Genomic DNA, 20349 nt, shown 5'->3' with positions numbered 1-20349 from the left:
CCCCAGCAGATTTCTTTTCCATCTTCTAGGCTGAGTGACAGTATGTGGCCACACCAACACAGTCCCTGGCAAGGATCATGGAATTGCATGTATTGTCTTGTTCCTAGCAACATTTGTTCCACAGAACAGGGAAGGAATCTTGTCTTCCCTAAAAAACACCAGACATAGCAGCGTTCTATGAGCAAGAATGGAAGGGAATACTATTAGATGGGCATACCATGGAGTCTGCCCATTAATGCAGATCACCTGCCTCATTAGCATATCACCTCCCTGTCCTTCCCCTGTTTCTCTGCTAACACCCCTGTACCCACTGGCTCTTGAGAGGAGCCTCTGTCAGCCTCAAACAAATTCAGAGGATGAATGGGGCCATCCCACTTTAATATTAAATGTGTTGGGTTTTCAGGTGACAGCCACTCTGTTAATGCTGTGCGAGAATCTTGTAATTTTCTTTCGTTCTGTGGCAACCCAGTTTTAATGTCTCCCAGCCTGGATGTTTTAAAAGGCTTTGAAAAAGTCAGGTGAGACAAGTTGCTATTTCATAGCCTGGAAGAAAAAAAAGAAGTTACCAACTGATGGCATGTTATTTCTAATTGTGTCTCTGACTGGTTATCCAGTGGCACTGTCAGTTAAGACCCTTAATTGAATTTCTCATTTAGCTTTAATAAGATGATTTGCAAGTGGTGAGAATACACCAATTTGTTAACATAAGCATTAGCATCATCAATAATAGAGGCTTGTCCATTTAATTTTGTAGTGTTAATTTCAGTACATGTTTTCATTTAGAATTAAGGGTACAATTATTTTATATGAGTAAAACCACTTACCATTTAAATCCAGTTACTGAATCTTAACCAAGAAGCACTGTAGAGGAGATAGGTATCCAGTTTAAACACATTATTGACGCAGTTTATTATATTAAACTTTGTTAATGTGGTAATCTGTTAAGCAATAACTCTCCCAACTCTGGACTAAATGTACTTTTGAGAGCCTTAACGCCCAGCATTACTTGTAACTCTTGCCCTTCATATTTCATTATTGATGACTGAAAGCAGTAACACCCTTTATTAAAATTAATTCTCAATAATGACAGAAGGCTTGTTGGAATGTAAATAATGTGATGCCCCCCAACGCTTCCAATCCTATTAGTATTATTCCCTTTCTTAAAAAAAATAATCAAGTGTTTTCACAACTTCTTGGAAATATCTATTAGGAACATTCTCACTTGATGGAAATTCCACAGAGTTGAAGGCCCAAGAGGTGGCTTTTATATTATGTTCCCCAAATAAAAAATAATATGTCACAAATACCATATGGTAGCCTGATATAGTCAAAATGCTAAAAGGAAAAAATCTACAACCAAGAATACTGTATGTGGCAAGATTACCATTCGTATTTAAAGGAGAGATAGTTTCCCAGACACACAAACACCATACTATTTCACTTATATGTGGAATATGAAAACAAAACAAAGAAAAACAAAATAAACAGACTTAAATACAGAGAACAAGTTGGTAGTTGTCAGAGGAGAGGGGGGAGGGGGATGGATAAAATAGGTAAAGGGGATTAAGGGGTACAAACTTCCAGTTATAAATCATGGAGATGAAAAATACAGCATAAGTAATATAGTCCATAATATTGTAATAACATTGCATAGTGAGAGATGGTGACTACATTTACTGGGGTGAGTATTGACTAATGTTTAGAATTGTCAAATCACTGTGTTATACACCTGAAACTAATATAGCATTGTATGTCAACTATGCTTCATTAGAAAACAAAGATACATCAACAGTAATTTCCCATAACATTAGAAATATAAGATAAGGGGCATCTGGGGGGTCAGTGAGTTGAGCATCCGACTCTTGACTTCAGCCCAGGTTATGATCCCAGGGTCGTGGGATCAAGCCCTTCTTCAGGCTCCTCACTGAGTGTGGAGCCTTGTTAGGATTCTCTGTCTCTCTGTCTGTCTGTCTCTCTCTCTCTCTCTCTTTCAAAAATAATATAAAAACATTAAAAAAAATTAAGTCACCATAAATGTGTGGGTCTGTTCTGGTCTGTATATTTTGTCACATTGATCTAGTTGTCTCTCTTATATGCACACTGTCTTGATTACTATGGCATTATAATCAGCTGTCAAATCAGGAACTGTAAGTCCTCCAACTTTGTTCTGCTTCAAGATTATTTTGGCTGTTCTAGGTTTTTTTTTTATCCATGTAAATTTAGAATCAAGTTGTCAACTTCTAAAAAGTAGCTTCTGGAGTTTTGCATGGGGTTATGTTAAATCTATAGATCAACTTGGAGAGAATGCAGAATCATTAAGGAGTTCAGTCTATGTGCACAATTACCCTCTCCACTTATTTAAATCTTTACATTTTCTCAGGAATGTATTATATTTTTATAATTTTCAGTCTAGATATAACATTTTTCATGAGAGTTATGTCTAAGTATTACATTTTTTATTTCATTTTCTAAATCATATATTGCTACTTAATAGAAATATAAATGATACCTGTAGATAACCTTGCTTCCTGAGATCTTGCTAAATATAAGTTCCCTTATTAGGCTTAGGAGTGTTTTGGTAGATTACTAAGTATTTTCTATATAAACAATTATGTAATCTACTGATAAGTGCAGTTCCATTCATTTCTTTTCTATCATAACATCTTACCTTATTGCACAGGTTCAGACCATCATCAATATTGAGTACTGTTCCCCATCTGAGGTTGAAATCATCCAATATCTTACTATTAAGTATCCTGTTAGCTGCAGGCTTTTCATAGGTGACCTATACCAGATTGAGGAAGTTACCTTACATTCCTGGCAATTTCAGTGTTTAAGGATAGTTTTGCTGGGTATAGAACTCTAGATTGGAAGTTATTTTCTTTTGGCAATTTGATGTTCTCATTCCACTCTGTGTAGGCTTATATCACTATTCCTCTAGGTATGTAATAGTTCTCTTTTTCCTCTGCTTTTAAGAGTTTCTCTCTAATTTTCTAATTTTCACTATATGCCATTTACTTTGTATTTATTCTTTTTGGAATTTACAGACCCTCTAAAAATGGTGTCTTTAATCAATTTTAGAGAATGCTTGATGATTATCTATTCAAATATTGCTTCTGCCTCATTTTTTCTATTTTCTTGAACATACTAATTATAGTGACTTAAAGTCTCTGTCAGATAACTTCAAAATGTGGATAATCTGTTTGCCTTTTTCTCTTACCCCATTTTTCCCTTTTGGTTTTCAGTCAGTTACTCTTGGGATTTATTGTTTGGTTGGTTTTTGTTTTTTGTTTTTGTTTGGATTTGGCATACCTAGTAATTTTTTGCTTGCCTTATAGACCTTGTGAATATAAAATTTCAGAGACTCCAAATGATGTTGTCCTCCTGTAGAAAGGGCTCACCCTTCACCTTCTGTGGCTAATTACCTTACTCTGGTCACAGAATGATGAGTTGAGGCCGGGTTTCAGTCCTGGTAAGGCTCAGGCTACTTTGTGTTCATTCCTGTTCTTCTAATATTTTCAACCCATCCTATTGTATTTTGTGGGACCTTCCTCCCCTGATGGATAGTAAACTTTGTATTTTATGAGGCCTATGTTTTTTGTCAATAACTGTGAGATGTCCAAAGTTTTACTTGAAAGCTAATAAATTAGCTTTCCATGGCTTCATGGATGCTGGCAGAAACCCTGAGACTTCTCAGTCACAGGAGAAAGGTTCTGCTATATTTGAGGTATGTGCAACATCTGGGATATCCCACAGGAGCATTTTTCTTCATGTGGAAACCTACAAGGTGGTCCTAAGAAGTAAAACATGATCAATGTACTTCCCTCCCCTACACATTCTGCAGTCTGATATGTTCTTTCCCCACATGCTAGAGTTGTTGCTTCTCCCCTCTATCACAAGATTGGCATATGCCATCACAATGCCTGTAACTTACCTATTTCTTTTTCAATCTCTTCCTAATCACAACTGTACCTCTCATCCACAAAGGTTAGCCATAAGAAGGACAAAGTATTTTTATAAAACTGAATCATAACTAAGTATGAATCCCCTAGGTTCCCTTTTGGCTAAACTTCCACCCAGAGGGTGTGCCAGACAGACAAGCATAGGGTTTCCACTACAGAAAAAAAGGAAGCAACATAGCCATAAATGGCCAGGGAGGAATTGAATTTTCAAAACAGGTCTATATAACTACTATACTGTTCATCTTGCTCATTACCTAAAAAGCAGTTGAAAGGGTAGTCCCCTTGGGGGACAGCCACATTCAGTGAACAAACTGCCTTATTGGGTACTTCTATTGACTGAATGTTTTTGTCCCCCGTAAATCCCTATGTTGGAACCCTGATCCCTAGTGTGATGGTATTTGGCAGTAGGGCCTTTGAAAGGTAATTAAGTTTAGATAAGGCCATGAAGATGGGGCCCCCATGATGGGATTAGTGTCCTTACAAAAGGAGGAAAAGATCAGAGCTCACTGTCCAACATGAGAGGACACAGCAAGAAGTCTGCCACCTGAAAACCTGGAAGAGGGTTCTCATCAGGAACCACATCAGCCAGCACTTCAGTCTGGGACTTTCAGCCTCTACAACTGTGAGAAATAAGTGTCTGTTTTTTAAGCTACCCAGTCTGTGGTATTTTGTTATAGCAGCCCAAGATGGCTACTTTTCTTGATTTTCTCATTGATTTCTAACCTATTTTTATTACGACCAGAGCACATACTATGAATGATTGCAAATCCTTTGAAATTTGTTGACACTTTTTTATAGCCCAATATGTGGTCAATATTGGAAAATATTCCATGTGACTTGAAAAAAAAAGTGTAATTATTTTGCAGTCTGTGGGTGAAGTGTTATATATATGTAAAGTTATATACATGTCAAATTCTTGAATTCTATTTAATCTCTACTGAAGTTTTTGTTTGTTGAGTCTATCATTTATCAAGAGAATTTGGTTAAAAACCTCCAGTTTTGACTTTGGGTTTTGTTTATTTCTCTGTTGAGTCTATCAATTTTTGCTTTATATATATTTTAGACTAAGTCTTAGGTATATACACATTAAGTGTTGTTATATTTTCCATTTGACTTTATTGTGCCATATTTATGAAATATCCATTTATCCTGTGCCTTAATAATGTCACCTACATCTGACATCAATAGGACTTCACTAGCTTTATTTTTGCTTTTTTTTTTTTTTTGATTTTTCAAAGTTTTTTTTTTTAATTTATTTATTTTGAGAGATGGAGTGAAAGCTTGAGGGGGAAGGGGTAGAGAGAGAAGGAGAGAGAGAATCCCAAGCAGGCTCCATGATGTCAGGGCAAAGCCTGATGTGGGACTCAATCTTATGAACCACGAGAGCATGACCTTGAGCCGAAATCAAGACTCAGACACTTAACCAGCTGAGCCACCCAAGAGCCCCTTTGCCTAGTTTTTGAATGTTGTATCTTTCTCTACCTAGTTACTGTTACATTTCTGTGTCATTATGTTTATGGTGTCTTTTGTCAGCAGCATATACTTGTTTTTTTAAACAAGGTTGACAGTATCTTTTAATTGGAGTATTTAGCTCACTCACATTTAATATAAATACAGATATATTTTGGTTCAAATCCATTATCTTGCTGTTTATTATGTTGTGTTTTATTGTGTCTCCTTTTTCTTCTCTCTAATATTCTTTTGAATTATTTAAGAATATTTATTATTATGGTTTCCCCACTACTTGCTTGTCAGTTATACATTCTTTTATTATTCTTGTAGTGGTTACCCTATAGTTTCCAAAGCCCACTGTCAAGCTATTAGAATTACTTTAAGTTGGCCCTTTTACCACTTCCTGGTGGTCAGTGTAAGGGTCTTAGGATTTATGTCATTTATTACACATTTCCGTATTTTGTGTTATTGCTGTCATGTGCTTTAATTCTACATATACTTTAGTCCTCAAAAAGGCATTTATTATATTGCTTTAAACAGCTAACATTTATTTACATTTACCAACATACATGCCTTTTAAAGCCCATTTATTCCTTCTTTGCACCCTGCAGTATTCTCTACTGTATCCCTTTAGTATTCTTTACCGCAGGTCGGATGGGTTCTCTTTTTCTGTTCATCTGATGTCTGGAGTTGTAGATTGGTAATAACTGCCAGAATAGGGTAGAAGCACAGGTTCTCCACTCTGCCTCTGTTGACGCCTGTGAAGGCATGGGCTTCTTGTACTGCTGGGAGGGAGCAGAGGGACTTCATTGCCACCAGAGAGGTGTGAAAGGCCAAGTTCTCCATATGTTCTCAGTTGGTGGGGGGTGGAGTCCATATTATCACCCAGCAGGGCTGAGTTGCTGGCAATGCTTTCAACATTCTCTGACACCATCTGGCACTGGGGGAACGGGTGGTGAGTAGCTCATTATGTCTCTTAAGGCTGGAAGTTTCATCTCCCCTCTTGCCCTTTGCTGGCAGAGATGATGATGAGGTATAGTTTCTTCTGTGGCACTTGACTGAAATAGAGTAGTTACTGTCTGTATTCCTAAGCTGCCCCTTTCCTTGAATACTGTCTAGAGAGAGTGTGATTCCTTTGCCCCCACTGGTGTCTCCAGGTTGCCAACTTCTCCAGTACCTGGTCTGGGATTTGGGGGCAAAAAGAAACTCCAGAGAACCTACCACCATGTTGCTTCTCAGATCCCAAGTTTCCCGATCAATCTGCCCCTTCCTCCACTTTTAAGTCTTCCTGTGTTATTTTACACATGATGTCCATGATTTTTAGTTGTACTTAAGATAAGGAATAGGAGAAAGTATGTCTACTCCATCTTCCTGGAAGCAGAAGTCTCTGGATGTGTTAGTGAGATTTAACAGGAATATACCTAAGTAGCTATAATGGTTTGGATATGTTAAATTAAATGTAAACCATACTTTTGAAGGTATGTATGCATCAAAAAAAGGATGGTATAAGAGAAAAGAATAACTTTCAGAAAGGGAAATTGTGTTCAAGGAAATTACACACAGAGAAAGTGTGTGTGTGTGTGTGTGTATGTGTGTGTGTGTGTGTGTGTATAAAATGTTCCCAAATTCAAGGAGAAAAGGCTTTGCCCTGGAGTGTCTTAATCCTCTTGCTAATTGATGGGAGGATTTGACCGTTTCTTATCTTAAAGAGAAAATAGCCATAATGTTCTACTTTCCCACTGAAGTTTTCTAGAACCCTCTCAAAAATCATCTGCTGATGTCTATGTTTACTTAGCAAACATTCAAATGGTCTATTCTGGGATTCTCTTCTAAAGTGAGCTTCTGTTTCAGGTCGCCTGAACTGGTGGTCCACCGTGTGCACGAGCTGTAAACGGCTTCTTCCTTTGGCCACTACAGGAGATGGGAACTGCCTTTTACACGCCGCCTCTCTGGGTAAGCTCTACAACAGAGACAGAGGGTGGCAGCACCCCAGGCCTGCTCTGATCATTGTTAAAGGACAGACCTATGCTAAGTAGAGCCATGCACATCACTCAGCTGGAAGAGTCCCCAAGGGATGGAGGCAACAATTCAGCCCTTCTTGTCAAGTAGTTGGCAGGCTTGGTGAGAACACAGAGCACACATGAGAAAAGACCTGATATAAAAGAAAGAGGCCTAATCATGAGCTGCAGTGACGGGGATTAGACATCATGACCTAGAGCAATAAAAGAGGACTTCCTGGAGGAGGCAGGATTTTACTGAGATTTGAAGGACTTGAAATAATACAAAAAAGGACACTTCAGGTAGGGAGACTGCATGGAAAAGCATGAAGGCAGGAATTAACAGGATGTTTGGAAGCAGGTCTGAGCTTGGTTGGGCTTGAGCAGGAAGTTTGGGGAGCAGTACATTAGGTTGGGTAGGTACAGAGCCACCACACTGACAGCAGTCCATGCACATGGACTGACAAAAAGACATAGATATCATTTGGGGAAATCACAGGGGAATCTATGTAATTGGAATATAAAGCAGAGAGGTCAGCAACCTTCAGCAGAGTTGTGTGCTTCCTGGTTGCAAAAAGCCATCCCAGCGGGTGCACAGGCATGAGTGGCACTATTTGAATAACTGAGGGCCCATGGTAGACTTTCTGGAAGCTCAAGCACCCCTTCTAGACCCAGCCTTATACACATAAAGCCAGATCAGTTTTAACAGACAGGCCTGGATTTGTGCCAGGGACCCAGGCATCAAGAGCTGTCTGTCCTCCTCAGTCCTATAATGAAGGATCTCTCCATAGATGGGACTTTCAAATGAGAATATTCTTAGTTGGCATATTGGAATATTCCTTGTTGGTCAAACTCCCCTCCCCAGGTAAATACAGTTGATCCTATGACCCAGAGCAAGGGCTGGACCCCAAACCTCTCTTTGGCCCTGTGGTGAGGCCTTTCCAGCAACAAGTGGACAGAAGTGAGATGCCTAAAACCCACAGAGGGAAATGCATTGGGTCTGCAAAGGGGCCTGAGAGCCTCTTAGGAGAATGGAGCCCCAGAGCAAGGGGCCACATTCCACAGGCTTGGCCAGGGGTGATGGGGGACACAAAGGCTCCCACCTACCTGCTTCCTTTCCATTTCAGAGAGAACACATTTCTGTTTGTTGGCATTATAAAAGTATTCCACATTCGTCACAGTAAGAAAATAAAAATCAACAATTCTACCACCCAGAAAGGGCCACTTTTAATGTTTTGGTGTATTTTGTCTCTTCTTCCAGTGAAATTATGATCTCACAGTGTTCACAGTTTGGAATCCAGCATTTTTTCCCTTAAAATCATATTGTGAATTTCTTATGTTTTGGTAGTTGTGTCATATTTCATCATAATGTATTAACTATTCCCCTGCTGTGGAACACATTTCTTCACTTTGTTGTGTGTAAAATCTTGAAAGAACACAAAAGAAATCTCTCATCTTTGTCAAACAACTGCCTCATTACAAAGGAAATGCCTTTGGCCCTCAGAAACTGAAGTGTGTAGAAGCACTGCTCCTCTCAGCACTACAGGTGGGCAAAGACACAAACCAGGTCACATGTCACTGTGGTCTGGTCTAAGGGCAGACGTTTTCTCAGTGAGCACAGTGGGCCTCCTGTCTGCCTAGGAAGAGAAAGCCTCCCATGGCCAGCCTTGTTCCAGCTGCTGAAGAGGCTGGGCCATGGCTGAGTCTGGGGCTCATGGCCAATTGGTTCTTTTCTCCTGGTACCTTGTTTTCCTTTTGTACTCCAATTGCTAAACCCCACAGGGAGGGGCAGCACTGCCCAAAGCAGCCACACAACACTGACCAGCAGTGCTTATTAAACCTGCAGACCAGGCCTGACACTGACCTAGGGTTGGGGGGCACACACAGAAATGACAGCAATCCTAAAGCCAGACTCGTAAGCAAACATCCATGGGGCAGAGAGACCCTCTTTGCAAGAGAGACCTGAACAAGGAGCCGTGGAGTCCAGCTGAGACTGGACTTGCCCTACCTGGGAGAGTCCTGAGAGGCGACTACAGGCAGGTCTGAGGGATGAGTAAGATCAGCTTGGCCTGTTTATAACAGGAGCATTAATGGTCACTGCCCTCTGTCTATGTTGTAGAAAAAGACAAAAGCCTCTCTTGATGGAAAGCCCATAGCAGCCCCTGGTTATTGCATACCTTTGCACTAAAGGATGCATGGCCAGATTGAGCCTTTAAAGATTAGGTCAGTGCAGGTCACTCCTCTTATGAAAGCTCTCCAGGGGCCCTCAGCTCACTTAAAAGTCCACCTTTTCACTCTTCACCTTGTCTGCTTGATTCTTCCCCCAGCCACCTTTCCCTCTTGCCGTTTCTCAAGTATTCCACGTGGGCGCCCCTTGGGGCTGGTGCCTGGCCTGTCCCTCTGCCTGGAATGGCAACCCAGCTCCCTCCTATACCCACTCGAGTCTATGCTCTGATGTCTCCATTCACACCATGACCAATGCCAACCAGCATCCCGTTGGCCTGCTTCATCTCCCCTTATGGTGCCGCTGCCCCTGAGGTGGTTTGTTATGTGCTAATTCAATGGCTGCTCCACCTTCCCCCAGTGTGTGCTCTGTGAGATTTTAGGAACTTAGTCTGTCCTGATTGCTGCTGTGGGTATTGCCAATGACCAGAATGGTGTCTCACCCCTTTTATGAAATGAGTTCAGAATTAATTAAGTAGAATTAATGCCATTTAATTAAATGGATGGATATGGATGCATGGATGGATAGATGGATGGATGGATAGATTCCCCCACTCTTTCCCCACAGCAAGAGCCTCACCTCTCATTATTGTTTGTTTCATTTGTTGAGTCTCTTGACCACATCTGACCTGCCCCAAGAATGTACTCAGAAATGGTTGGTTTTCCTTATAATCCCTTAACACCCAGCAAAGGCCAGGGAAGGGGTGAGGGAGAAAGACCTTCTACCTCAAAAGCAGGTACTTTCTCTTAGGTACAGATGTTTGCAGTGGTGTCCACTGATGCTCTGCTTCTCAGGAGGCTGAGATGCCTTAGGGCAGAGACATCAGATGTGGCAGACCCTAGATGAAACCAGGGTCTGATTGCCATCCTGGCTCAAGACCCCATGTGAAGACACATCACCAGTTTATCCACAGAGGCTATCTCTCACTCAAACACAAGAGCTGGATGGTGAACATGAGGTCCCTCAAAACAAACCTGTGAAATTCAAAGTGTCTTGCCAAGGGTCCCAGAAAGAGGCAGCATTTGGTTTCACCCACTGTTGTTTCTCTGAGAAGGGCACATCCTCTTTCATTTACCAACCTGCTTCAAGGGGAAATGGGGAAAGACACAAGAGGGAAATTGCTAGCTAATCAGGGGAATTGATGGCTAACTAATGAGTTATCTTTGTGTGCAGATGCAGGAGGCCAGGTCTGGTAAGTTGTGGCAGTCTGAGTTACCTACTGACTTGTCCCCCTCCTCACATCCTGTCTCTCTCCTCTGCTCCTCATGGGCCTCCTACTGCAGGAATGTGGGGGTTTCACGACCGGGACCTGGTTTTGCGGAAAGCTCTCTACACCATGATGAGGACAGGGGCTGAAAGGGAAGCCCTAAAGCGAAGGTGGAGGTGGCAGCAGACACAGCAGAACAAGGAGGTTGGTATCTGCTGGGATGTCCAGAGCCTGGGACCCACACCAAGCACAGCCATGGGCCATGGTGGAGTCCAGAGCTGTGCCCCAAGGCCACGTCCGTCTTATGAGGTCAGGCAGCAATGGCTTCTGGGAGTAGTAAAGCCTTCCCCATTTAAACCCACTGAAGAGGTGCCCATTACAAAAGCTCAGACCCTGGCACACACACAGTGACAACATGTCCACTCTCACCGCCTGTCCTTGCATAGTTATGAAAACCAACCACCTTCACTCTCAAAAGGTGTCCTGGCTTGGATGATGAATTATGCAGTCACCTATGTCTGGTCACTACTGGTGGTGGCTTGAAGGCCAGGTGTAGCCACAGGGTGGTCCTGGCACAATCTACAGCCCCAGCTCTTGTACTTGATCCAGAGAGAATCCCAGTCCTCCTGATTATGAGGGACATTAGCACTTTGCTGTCCTAGAAGAAGAATCTGCCTGCTCTCTGATTGAACTTGGCCCATCATCCCTTTAAACTTTTTAATGGTCAACCCCAAGCCTGGTGTGTGTGTAGATTGTGTTTTGTCATTCTTACCCCCTGGGAATGACCCTTGTTTCTGGGTGGACCCCCAACAGCATTGAAATTGGAGACTGGGCATTCTGAAGAAATATTGTCAATAGCATACGGGGACAGTCGGTGGCCACTAGCAGGTGGTGCCCAGCCTGGGTATTGGTTGGGCTTGGACTGAACCAGGGGTCCAGCAGGGCCGCCAGGCTCACCTGGAGTGGGGGGCGGGTGAGGAGGCTGGCCCACCACCTCCTGAGCCGGCTTCCATTGTGCCAGTCAGGGCTGGTGTACACCGAGGAGGAATGGGAGCGGGAGTGGACTGAGCTACTGAAATTGGCATCCAGCGAGCCACGCACGCACTTCAGCAAGAACGGTGGCACAGGCGGGGGGTAAGTGCTGCCCCTTCCCCTCCCCAGTGGTCACCTTGAGTTCCCGGCCACCCAGCGTGGGAAGTGGCTTGAGGGAGCACGTGGTAACCCCAGGCTGGGGAAACACAAAGACTCCTGCCTTCAGACACTACATTCTCCTCAAGGATTTGAGAGTTGTGAGGACACAGAGTTGTGAAGCCTGGCTGGACCCCTGCCAGATATTTGGGGGAAAGTTTACACAGCCTTGCATGCATTTTGCAGGTAGAGGCATGAAGGTCACCAGTGTTTTCCCTTCCTCATTGCGGGCAGTCCTGGAGAGAGGACTCCCTGCTCAGCCAGCCTTTGTAGGAGGCATGTGACTTGGGAGACCCTGAACCACTGCTGTTGTACTCACCAGGCTCAGAAGCCTCAAGCAGTTGGGTTTGGATTTTTTCCACCTAAGAATCTATTTAATTCCTGACTTCAAGAAGTCACACTGAGGGGAGCCTGGGTGGCTCAGTTGGTTGAGCATCCAACTTCAGTTCAGGTCGTGATCTCATGGTTTGTAAACTCAAGCCCTGCATCAGGCTGGCTACTGCAGTGCAGAGCCCACTTCAGATGCTCTCTCTCTCTCTCTCTCTCTCTCAAAAATAAATAAACACTAAAAATAAATAAATAAATAAATAAATAAATAAATAAATCACACTGAGAGCAAGAGGTCATTAAGTGAGCCCAGCATCTCCCAATGAACTCCATAGATGTTATGCACATTACTGGCAAAAAGATTTTGGCTTTGTGCATGTGTAGGGAGTAACTTGTTCCTAAAGACACAGCTTAAACATCCAATATGAGAATGAAGAGTGTGGCCAAACAAAACAGTCACCAAACCCGTGGCCATAGCATTTCAAAGGAGGTATGTGCTTTGGTTCACACCTACTGAAGTTGAGGGCCAAGCTGTCACCCTAGAAAAAGTCTCAGCCAAACAAGTAAGCCTGAGCATTTGGGGTGCCTGGGTGGCTCTGTTGGTTAAGCATCTGACTCTTGATTTTAGCTCAGGTCATGATTCCAGGGTCATGGTATCAAGCCCTGTGTCAGGTTCCACGCTGAACAGGGAGCCTGCTTGAGATTTTCTCTTCCTCTCCCTCTATCTCCACTGTTCACACATCACATACTCTCTTTGAAAAAAAAAAAAAAAAAAAAAAAAAGAAAGAAAGAAAGCCTGAGTGTTGACACTGAGGAGACCCAAGAAAGGATCAGACGCCAGTAGACAGCCCGTGCTGGGAGTATGTCCTGGCCCCACATCTTGGCCTCTGGGCCCTCAGCCACCAGCAAGCAAGGCCTGGGGCTTCCCGGGCCTGGCACTATATTGGGGACCCTCAAAGATCAGCCTTTCAGTACAGAAACCCATAACACAATTCCCACGGGGTTGTTTTTTCACTTTGTTTTAATAATGTGACATGTCAGTCCCAAAAGTCTATCTTATTTAGGACATTTAAGGACACAAAATTCTAAACACTCAATTCATTCCTGAAAATTCCACACTCTGCTTTTCCATGCCTCCTGAGCCATGCCTGAGATGTGCCTAAAGAATTCCTTGGCATCCCTTTCATTGTTGCCTCTCTGGCACCTGCCACAGATGTAGGTGGATTGACTCTACCCCAGTGTGTCTTCTGGGATGGGGGAGTACAATAATAATAGGTGACCATCACCATATCCTGTGTCCCCAGAGTCCCCCCCCCCATCCAGGAGGCACTTGGGACATGGTCACACAGCTGATCAGGTGTATCTTAGCTCTTAAGGTCTCAGCTTCTCCTGCTCCCTGGGAACCAAGAGGACCCAGAGTTGAGTGATGGGCTGAAAGAGTGGTGTATCTAGTGTTTGTTTCTGTCTCCTTCCCATGGGACTCAGGTTTGCCAACTCAGGGCAAGACCACAGCAGAGGGGCCTCCTTGGTGTTGGGCCGCAGCTCTGTTCTTCTCTTAAACTTTGAAGGAATGGGAGAGAGACAGAAGGCATTGGACTAGCTACCCACTCTCCCCAGCTCACAAGAAGAGGGCTCTGGTGTGGCTGATACCTGCCAACCCAACTGTAGCTCTCATGCATTTCCAAATTCCACCCCCCCACACACACACACCCAGGACCCCTTCACCATAAATTTGGCCTCAGTTGTAAAGATAAAAATGTGTCTAGGCAGTGAGTGCTAGATGAAAGATGGTATTCCCCCCACAAGAGATCCCTTGTTTTTTTTTAACCCCCTCCACTGTAACTTGGACCAGCAGGTTTGGGGAGCCAATAAACATCACACAAGCTACCAGCGTCCTCTTCCATCAGGGGCACAGAGGTACTAGGCAGGGGTGGACAATACCTGATGCAGGTGGGAACTCTGACACCTGCCAGGCCTTCAGGAGCATCCCCTCTTTGCTGGCCATTTGCACAGACCACAATAAGGAAATGCTCTTCAGGATGGTGTCCAAGCCCTCATGGCTGGTTTCTCCTGAGTTTTTAATGGTTCCAGGAGCTCAAATATTACCCCCATGGCCCCTCCCATGCCAGAGCTCAGAGTTTTCTGGCCTGATGTCTGCAGCCAACAGGGCCATGTTTGGGCTTGGGATGCTCGCTTGTATCCCACAGCAACAGGTGAATCTCAGAAGGAGGCAAGGAACTGCTAGAAATGAAGCTTTTTTGGTTCTGACATGTTACTTTGGTAAACGTGTGTGAGCTCTGCATGAGAAACCAGCTTTTAGTCTCTCTCACCTGGTCTTTTCACCTTTCCCTTCCTTCTGGACCACTCTCATATGGTCAAGCTAACAAGAATACCAGTATGTTCTCTCCCTCCAGGAGAGGCTCCCCTGCCATGGAACTCCCACCTCCCCTTGGGGTTCAGAAGTTCAAAAGAGACTGTTTTTTAGTGAGTTGTCAGTATCTGCATTTTGCCTCAATCTTCCCTGGGCAAAGGGAAGAGGTTTCCCTCCTCACATTGAGCTAAGAGATGTGGGGCATCTTTGGGGCTTGAGGGCCTTAGAGACTAGTACCCACTGTCTTCCCCAAGGCTCTGAAGCTGAGGAGCTGGCCAGCTGAGGCTGGCCAGCTCCCAAGTCCTCACAGCCATGGAGGATTATGCAGTGCTAAGAGCTATGCATGCATGCTTTCTGAGCACCAGGAGTGAACCCTGGGATGAGGCCTAAGCTGGGCTGTCTTCAGGAGGACTCTGCCTACAATGAGGGTAAACCCAAGAGGCCAGAAGGCTGATCATAAGACATCAGATTAGGGTGCCACCACCTCTGTCCAGGGAACTAAGGGCGGAGACAGTGAGTGAGCTGTGGGGAGGTCCCAAGACCTACAAAAGCACCTCCATAAAAACAGGGTCAGCATTTGGGCCTCCACCAAGCCCAGTGGGCACCCAAAAGAAGAGTCAAGAAGGACTTTCAGCCTCTCCTCTCTGGCCTGTGGCAACCGCACAGGGGTCACAGATGGCAGCCAGAGAATGAGGAGGCAGTGATGTGAGAAACAGCAAAATGGCCTGGGCCTGGCAGCCCCCAGGAGAAGCAACCAGACAAGCCACACAAATTTTCCAGGTTTCATTTGGGGATAGGAGAGAGCTAAGCAAGAGAGAATGAGTTTGCAGGTGTGATAGTAACAAAGACTAAAATGGCCCTCTTTGTGTTCCCTCCTATACCTGGCTCATTAGGAAACCTGGTTCCCAGGGATGAGGGACAAGTGTAGCAACAGCAGCAGCACGAGCCCTGCCCTCTCTCCTGCTCCCTGCCCAGCTTCTGGCCTCCTAGTACTGGCACAGATGGGGGTCAGCTTCTCCCTGGCATGGACACTGGCCTGATATCATTTTTAAATCCATTACTTCCCCCAGAACATGGGGAGTTTAAGTATTTGAAGTGGTTGGAAGGGACTGAAGGGCAGACTCAAGAATGAGCTTGGCCCTCTTTCTTTCTTCTTCCTGCACGATTCATAGCGGCTGGCCCCCAGGCTCACTGGCAGAACCTGGCAAGAGACCCTGGAGGCAGAGATGCATGTCCACTGTTTGCCCAAGGAGAAGGGTGTAGACCAGGTTGGCGTCCAGGCAGGGAAAGCTACCAGCTAGATAGCCACCATGGATAAGGTGCTTAGGGCTGATGCCCCAGAGTACATGATCACAGAGCAGGGCACCCTTGAAGACCCCAGGAAGGCAAGGTGAGTATGGGCTTCCTGTTGAACTTCAGATGCACAAGACAGATGATGGCATCCACAGACATATACTTGCAAGCATAGTAAAGAGCCAAGACCAAGGCAGAGCCAGGTGCTTCTGAGCAGGGCACACTTACAGCCACAGAATGAATTCCCTCTGATGCTTGCAAATCAAAATGTATCCATTTCTCCATGGCCAAAATAATAGAAATCAAATGTCCTGTGCTACTGCTGCTGCTCCAGAGACCCTCTGAGATACCACCCTTGAAATGCAACCCTCCCAAAGGGCTGCTGCTGGGGTTTTTATAGCCCTGTCTAACCATCATCATTGTTGCCATCCTGGGTGCTTGAGCCCTCATGAGGGGCACAGGGAGAGGGATGCTCCCCAGAAGGAAGACAGGGAGGTAATAAGGAAATAACTCTGCCCTAAATCTGGCTGCCCTTCACCTTCTTGCACCTGCAGATCCACACCATACTCCAAGAAAAGAGGTGTGTGCGATCAGAAGAACCCAGTTACTTGTTCTGAAAGTGATGAAAATCTCTGACAGCTATTAGTGAAGGTCTCTGGGTACTTCATCTAGTTTCAGGACAACTGCATAAGGAGAGCAAATAAAAGAGCTTGGTGGACCGTGACCAGAGACCCAAACTTAAATGCACTGGGTTTGGGGCGCCTGGGTGGCGCAGTGGGTTAAGCGTCCGACTTCAGCCAGGTCACGATCTCGCGGTCCGTGAGTTCGAGCCCCGCGTCGGGCTCTGGGCTGATGGCTCAGAGCCTGGAGCCTGTTTCCCATTCTGTGTCTCCCTCTCTCTCTGCCCCTCCCCCGTTCGTGCTCTGTCTCTCTCTGTCCCAAAAATAAATAAACGTTGAAAAAAAAATTTAAAAAAAAAATGCACTGGGTTATAGTCCCAAGCTGGGCATGTGGATTTGGACATGTCTCATAAACTCTTTGAGCCTCCGTCTGTTCATCTGTAAAATCCACTGGGTAGTAACTTCCCTGCCAGTTGTATCAGTTTTTGATGGTTGCATAGCAAACCACCCCAAAACTCAGAACAGCCACTCTAACAGTGGCTTAGAACAGCATCCAGTCAGATTTCCTCATATTCTGGGGGTCACTGGAATTGCCTGGTGCCACTCGTGGGGCAGAAGTCATCTGGCAATTAGTATGGGCGGGGCTAGATAGTCCAAGATAGTCTTATTCACTGCTCTGAGGCTGAAAACTAGCTCTCCCTGGGCCTCTGTCCACATGGATTTTTATCTTTGAGGAGGTCCAAGACTGCCCAATACAGTCTAAGGGCAAGGAAGAGAGGGCAGCCCCTGATTTGCTGGTGCTTCTCAAGCTTCTGATTGCATCACTGTACTAATGTCCAATTGGCCAAAGCAAGTCACATGGTCAAGCCAGCCTCAAGGCAGAGAGATAGACTCCACCCGTGAAGGGAGGAGGGGCAAAGTCACATTGCAAAGGGACAAGTACACAGGAATGTACACAGGAAGGATCTGTAGCCACTAAAGCAATCTGCTACATATTCAGATGTTCTTGGTATGGAGTGACAAAATCACAGATTCAAAGGTGTTTGGAAAGGGATATTTTTACAACAGTAAAAATAATGTTTATTAAGACATCGTCACACTTATTCTGTAAATTGGCATACCTGCTGCCTATAGGTATGTTGTAAGGGCCCTTCCTAGATATCTGAAATGTGTTCCCTCTCCCTGACTTTCCACTGGCTCACCTCAATGTCTGATATTCCACCCTTAGAAATTCAATTCTTTTAGTCTTAAGGGATTTGAGGCTTTAAGGAGTCTCTCTGATTATGGAGCAAATCCCTCCTGTTAGTTTATACATCAAGGTCACTACATTTTATACTCTGTGGCCTGACCTCCAGAGCCTAGTCCTGCAGGAAAGGAACACACACACACACACACACACACACACACACACACAAACAGCTTATTGGATTGTTCTCAGCATAGCTGAGGAAGAAAGAAAGGAAGGAAGGAATGTGTGCTGAGCACCTACCTGCCTTACACATATTATCCTCATTTTATAAATTAGGAAACTTGGGGCACCTGGGTGACTCACTTGGTTAAGCATCTGACTTCAGCTCAGGTCATGCTCTCATGGTTCATTAGTTCGAGCCCCATAGCAGGCTCTGTGCTGACAGCTTGGAACCTGGAGCCTGTTTCGGAATTGGTGTATCCCTCTCTCTCTGCCTCTCCCCTGCTAGAACTCAGTCTCTCTCTCTCTCTCTCAAAAATAAATAAACATTTAAAAAATAAGAAAAAATAGGAAACTAATGCTTGGAGAGATTAATTGACTTGTCTCCAGTTAGTTGCTGGTGAAGCTAGAATATAGACCCAAGTATGGCTGAGTCACAGCCCTGGGATTTTCTAGAGCATATACTGGGACAAGCCTCAGTACCTTCTTAAGAAAGAGTGCACTGCAGATAGACCTTTTGAGTCCTGGCATATCTGAGTCTGTGTTTATTCTACCTCACTCTTGGTAGATAGGTTGGCTAGGTATAAAATTCTAACTTTAAATTCAGGAGATGAATGATATCATCAAAGAAAAAGTCAGAAAGAAAGAAATCAGCTTTCTGGCATTCAGCTCAGGTTGGCTAATTTGAGATGAGAAACAATTACATGAAATCCAAAGACTAAATATATTCAATTTCTTCATCTTTATAAGCTCTGAAAAAGATTTATTCATTAGCTTAACATTTATTAATTGCCTTCCATTTGCCATGCATTTTTATGAATATAGTCTCATTCTGCCATCACAGTAAACTTGTGAGATAAAAATTATAATTTTCATCCAACATATGAGGAAACTTAGATTCAGGATGGAAAATGATTTGTCCAGGGCATTGAATGATAAAGCCATAGTTCAAACTCAGATCTTCTGCCTCCCAGGTCCCCTGCTTTTTTTTTCCTGTCCCTTCGCTCAGAAGCCTGTCTCCATTATTATGGAGAATTGGATTTTTTCTACCTTCAGAAACTTTAGTTCTGTGGGCAATGGAATAATATCTCTTTGTTTTCTAGTCCAATTACAGGATGTGTTTCAAGCGATCACCATTTGAATCCCAGCCCTTACTAACAATAGACTAAACCGGCACCATCAGTTGTCTGCTCTGTGAATGTACAGAAAGGCATTTTCCAATTCAGGCTCTCTGAGTCTCTCCTTACTCATCTGTCAAATGTTTAAAACCTTTGTAAATATTAGGTCAATAATGAATTAATGAGAGGAATTATCTTAAATGCGTTTACAATTAGTTATTACCAAGAAATTTTCAACACAACCCCTACATTTTGTGTAGGGCAGTGAATAACCTGGGAGGCAGGGAATAAACCAGGATCCCCTCAGTTTTAAGAATATAATGTGAATCCCATCAGGGAAATGGAAAAACCCACTACACGTGTTAGAAGGTCAAAAAGAAAATGTACTGACAATACCAAATGCTGGTGAAAATGCAGAACAAATAGAATTCTCATACATTGTTGGTGGCAATATAAAATTGTACAACCACTCTCAAATGTAGTTTGACAGGTTCTTACAAATTTAAACATGCACTTGCCATATGACCCAGCCATTCCGTTCCAAGTATTTACCCTAGAGCAGTGTTTCTCAGCCAAGAGTAATTCTCCCCCTGTGACATTTGGCCAAGATCTAGAGATAATTTTAGTTGTCACAACTGTAAGGTGGGCTAGGTACTGCTAGAATCTAATGGGTAGAAGCCAAGGATACTGCTAAGCATTCTAAAATGCACAGGACAGCCACCCAAAAGAAAGAATTATCTGGTACAGACTTTTCAGTAGTGCCAAGGTTGAGAAAATCTGCCCCAGAAAAATCAAAACATGTTCACACAAAGATCTTTATATCAGCTGTATTCAAAATTCATAAAAAACTGGAAACTCAAATGTCCTTTAATAAATGAATTGGGCTACATTCTTATTATGGGATACTACTCATCAATAAAAAGAAACAAACTGATACACACAAAAACTTTCATGAAACTCACAGACATTCTGCTGAATGAAAAGTCAAATCTCAAAAAGTTATGTGCTGTATGTATGATTTCATTTATATGACATTATCCAAAAAATTAAAACTATCAGGATGGGGAACAGATCAGTGGTTCGTATACTTACACATAGATGTTCAATTTTCCAATATCATTTGTTGAAAAAACTATCCTTTTGTCATTAAAATCCTTTAACATTTGTCAAAAAATAATTGGT

The 20349-nt window shown here is 43.7% G+C and overlaps 1 protein-coding gene across 1 annotated transcript in view; it reads left to right on the top strand.

Moving 5' to 3' along the window:
* The window catches only part of OTUD7A (OTU deubiquitinase 7A), a 386234-nt gene that overhangs the window by 329675 nt on the left and 36210 nt on the right, over nucleotides 1–20349 (top strand). Inside the window, exons 7-9 of the mRNA XM_040493910.1 lie at nucleotides 7266–7367; nucleotides 10919–11046; nucleotides 11864–11976. Of these exons, the coding sequence (XP_040349844.1) occupies nucleotides 7266–7367; nucleotides 10919–11046; nucleotides 11864–11976 (343 nt within the window). The remainder of the gene's footprint in view (nucleotides 1–7265; nucleotides 7368–10918; nucleotides 11047–11863; nucleotides 11977–20349) is intronic.

The sequence above is a fragment of the Herpailurus yagouaroundi genome, unplaced genomic scaffold (assembly GCF_014898765.1).
Source record: "Herpailurus yagouaroundi ecotype Mexico unplaced genomic scaffold, PumYag 185, whole genome shotgun sequence".
Taxonomy (NCBI): Eukaryota; Metazoa; Chordata; class Mammalia; order Carnivora; family Felidae; genus Herpailurus; species Herpailurus yagouaroundi.
The sequence above is the reverse complement of the archived record's forward strand: the minus strand, read 5'-3'. Positions and strand labels throughout refer to the sequence as shown.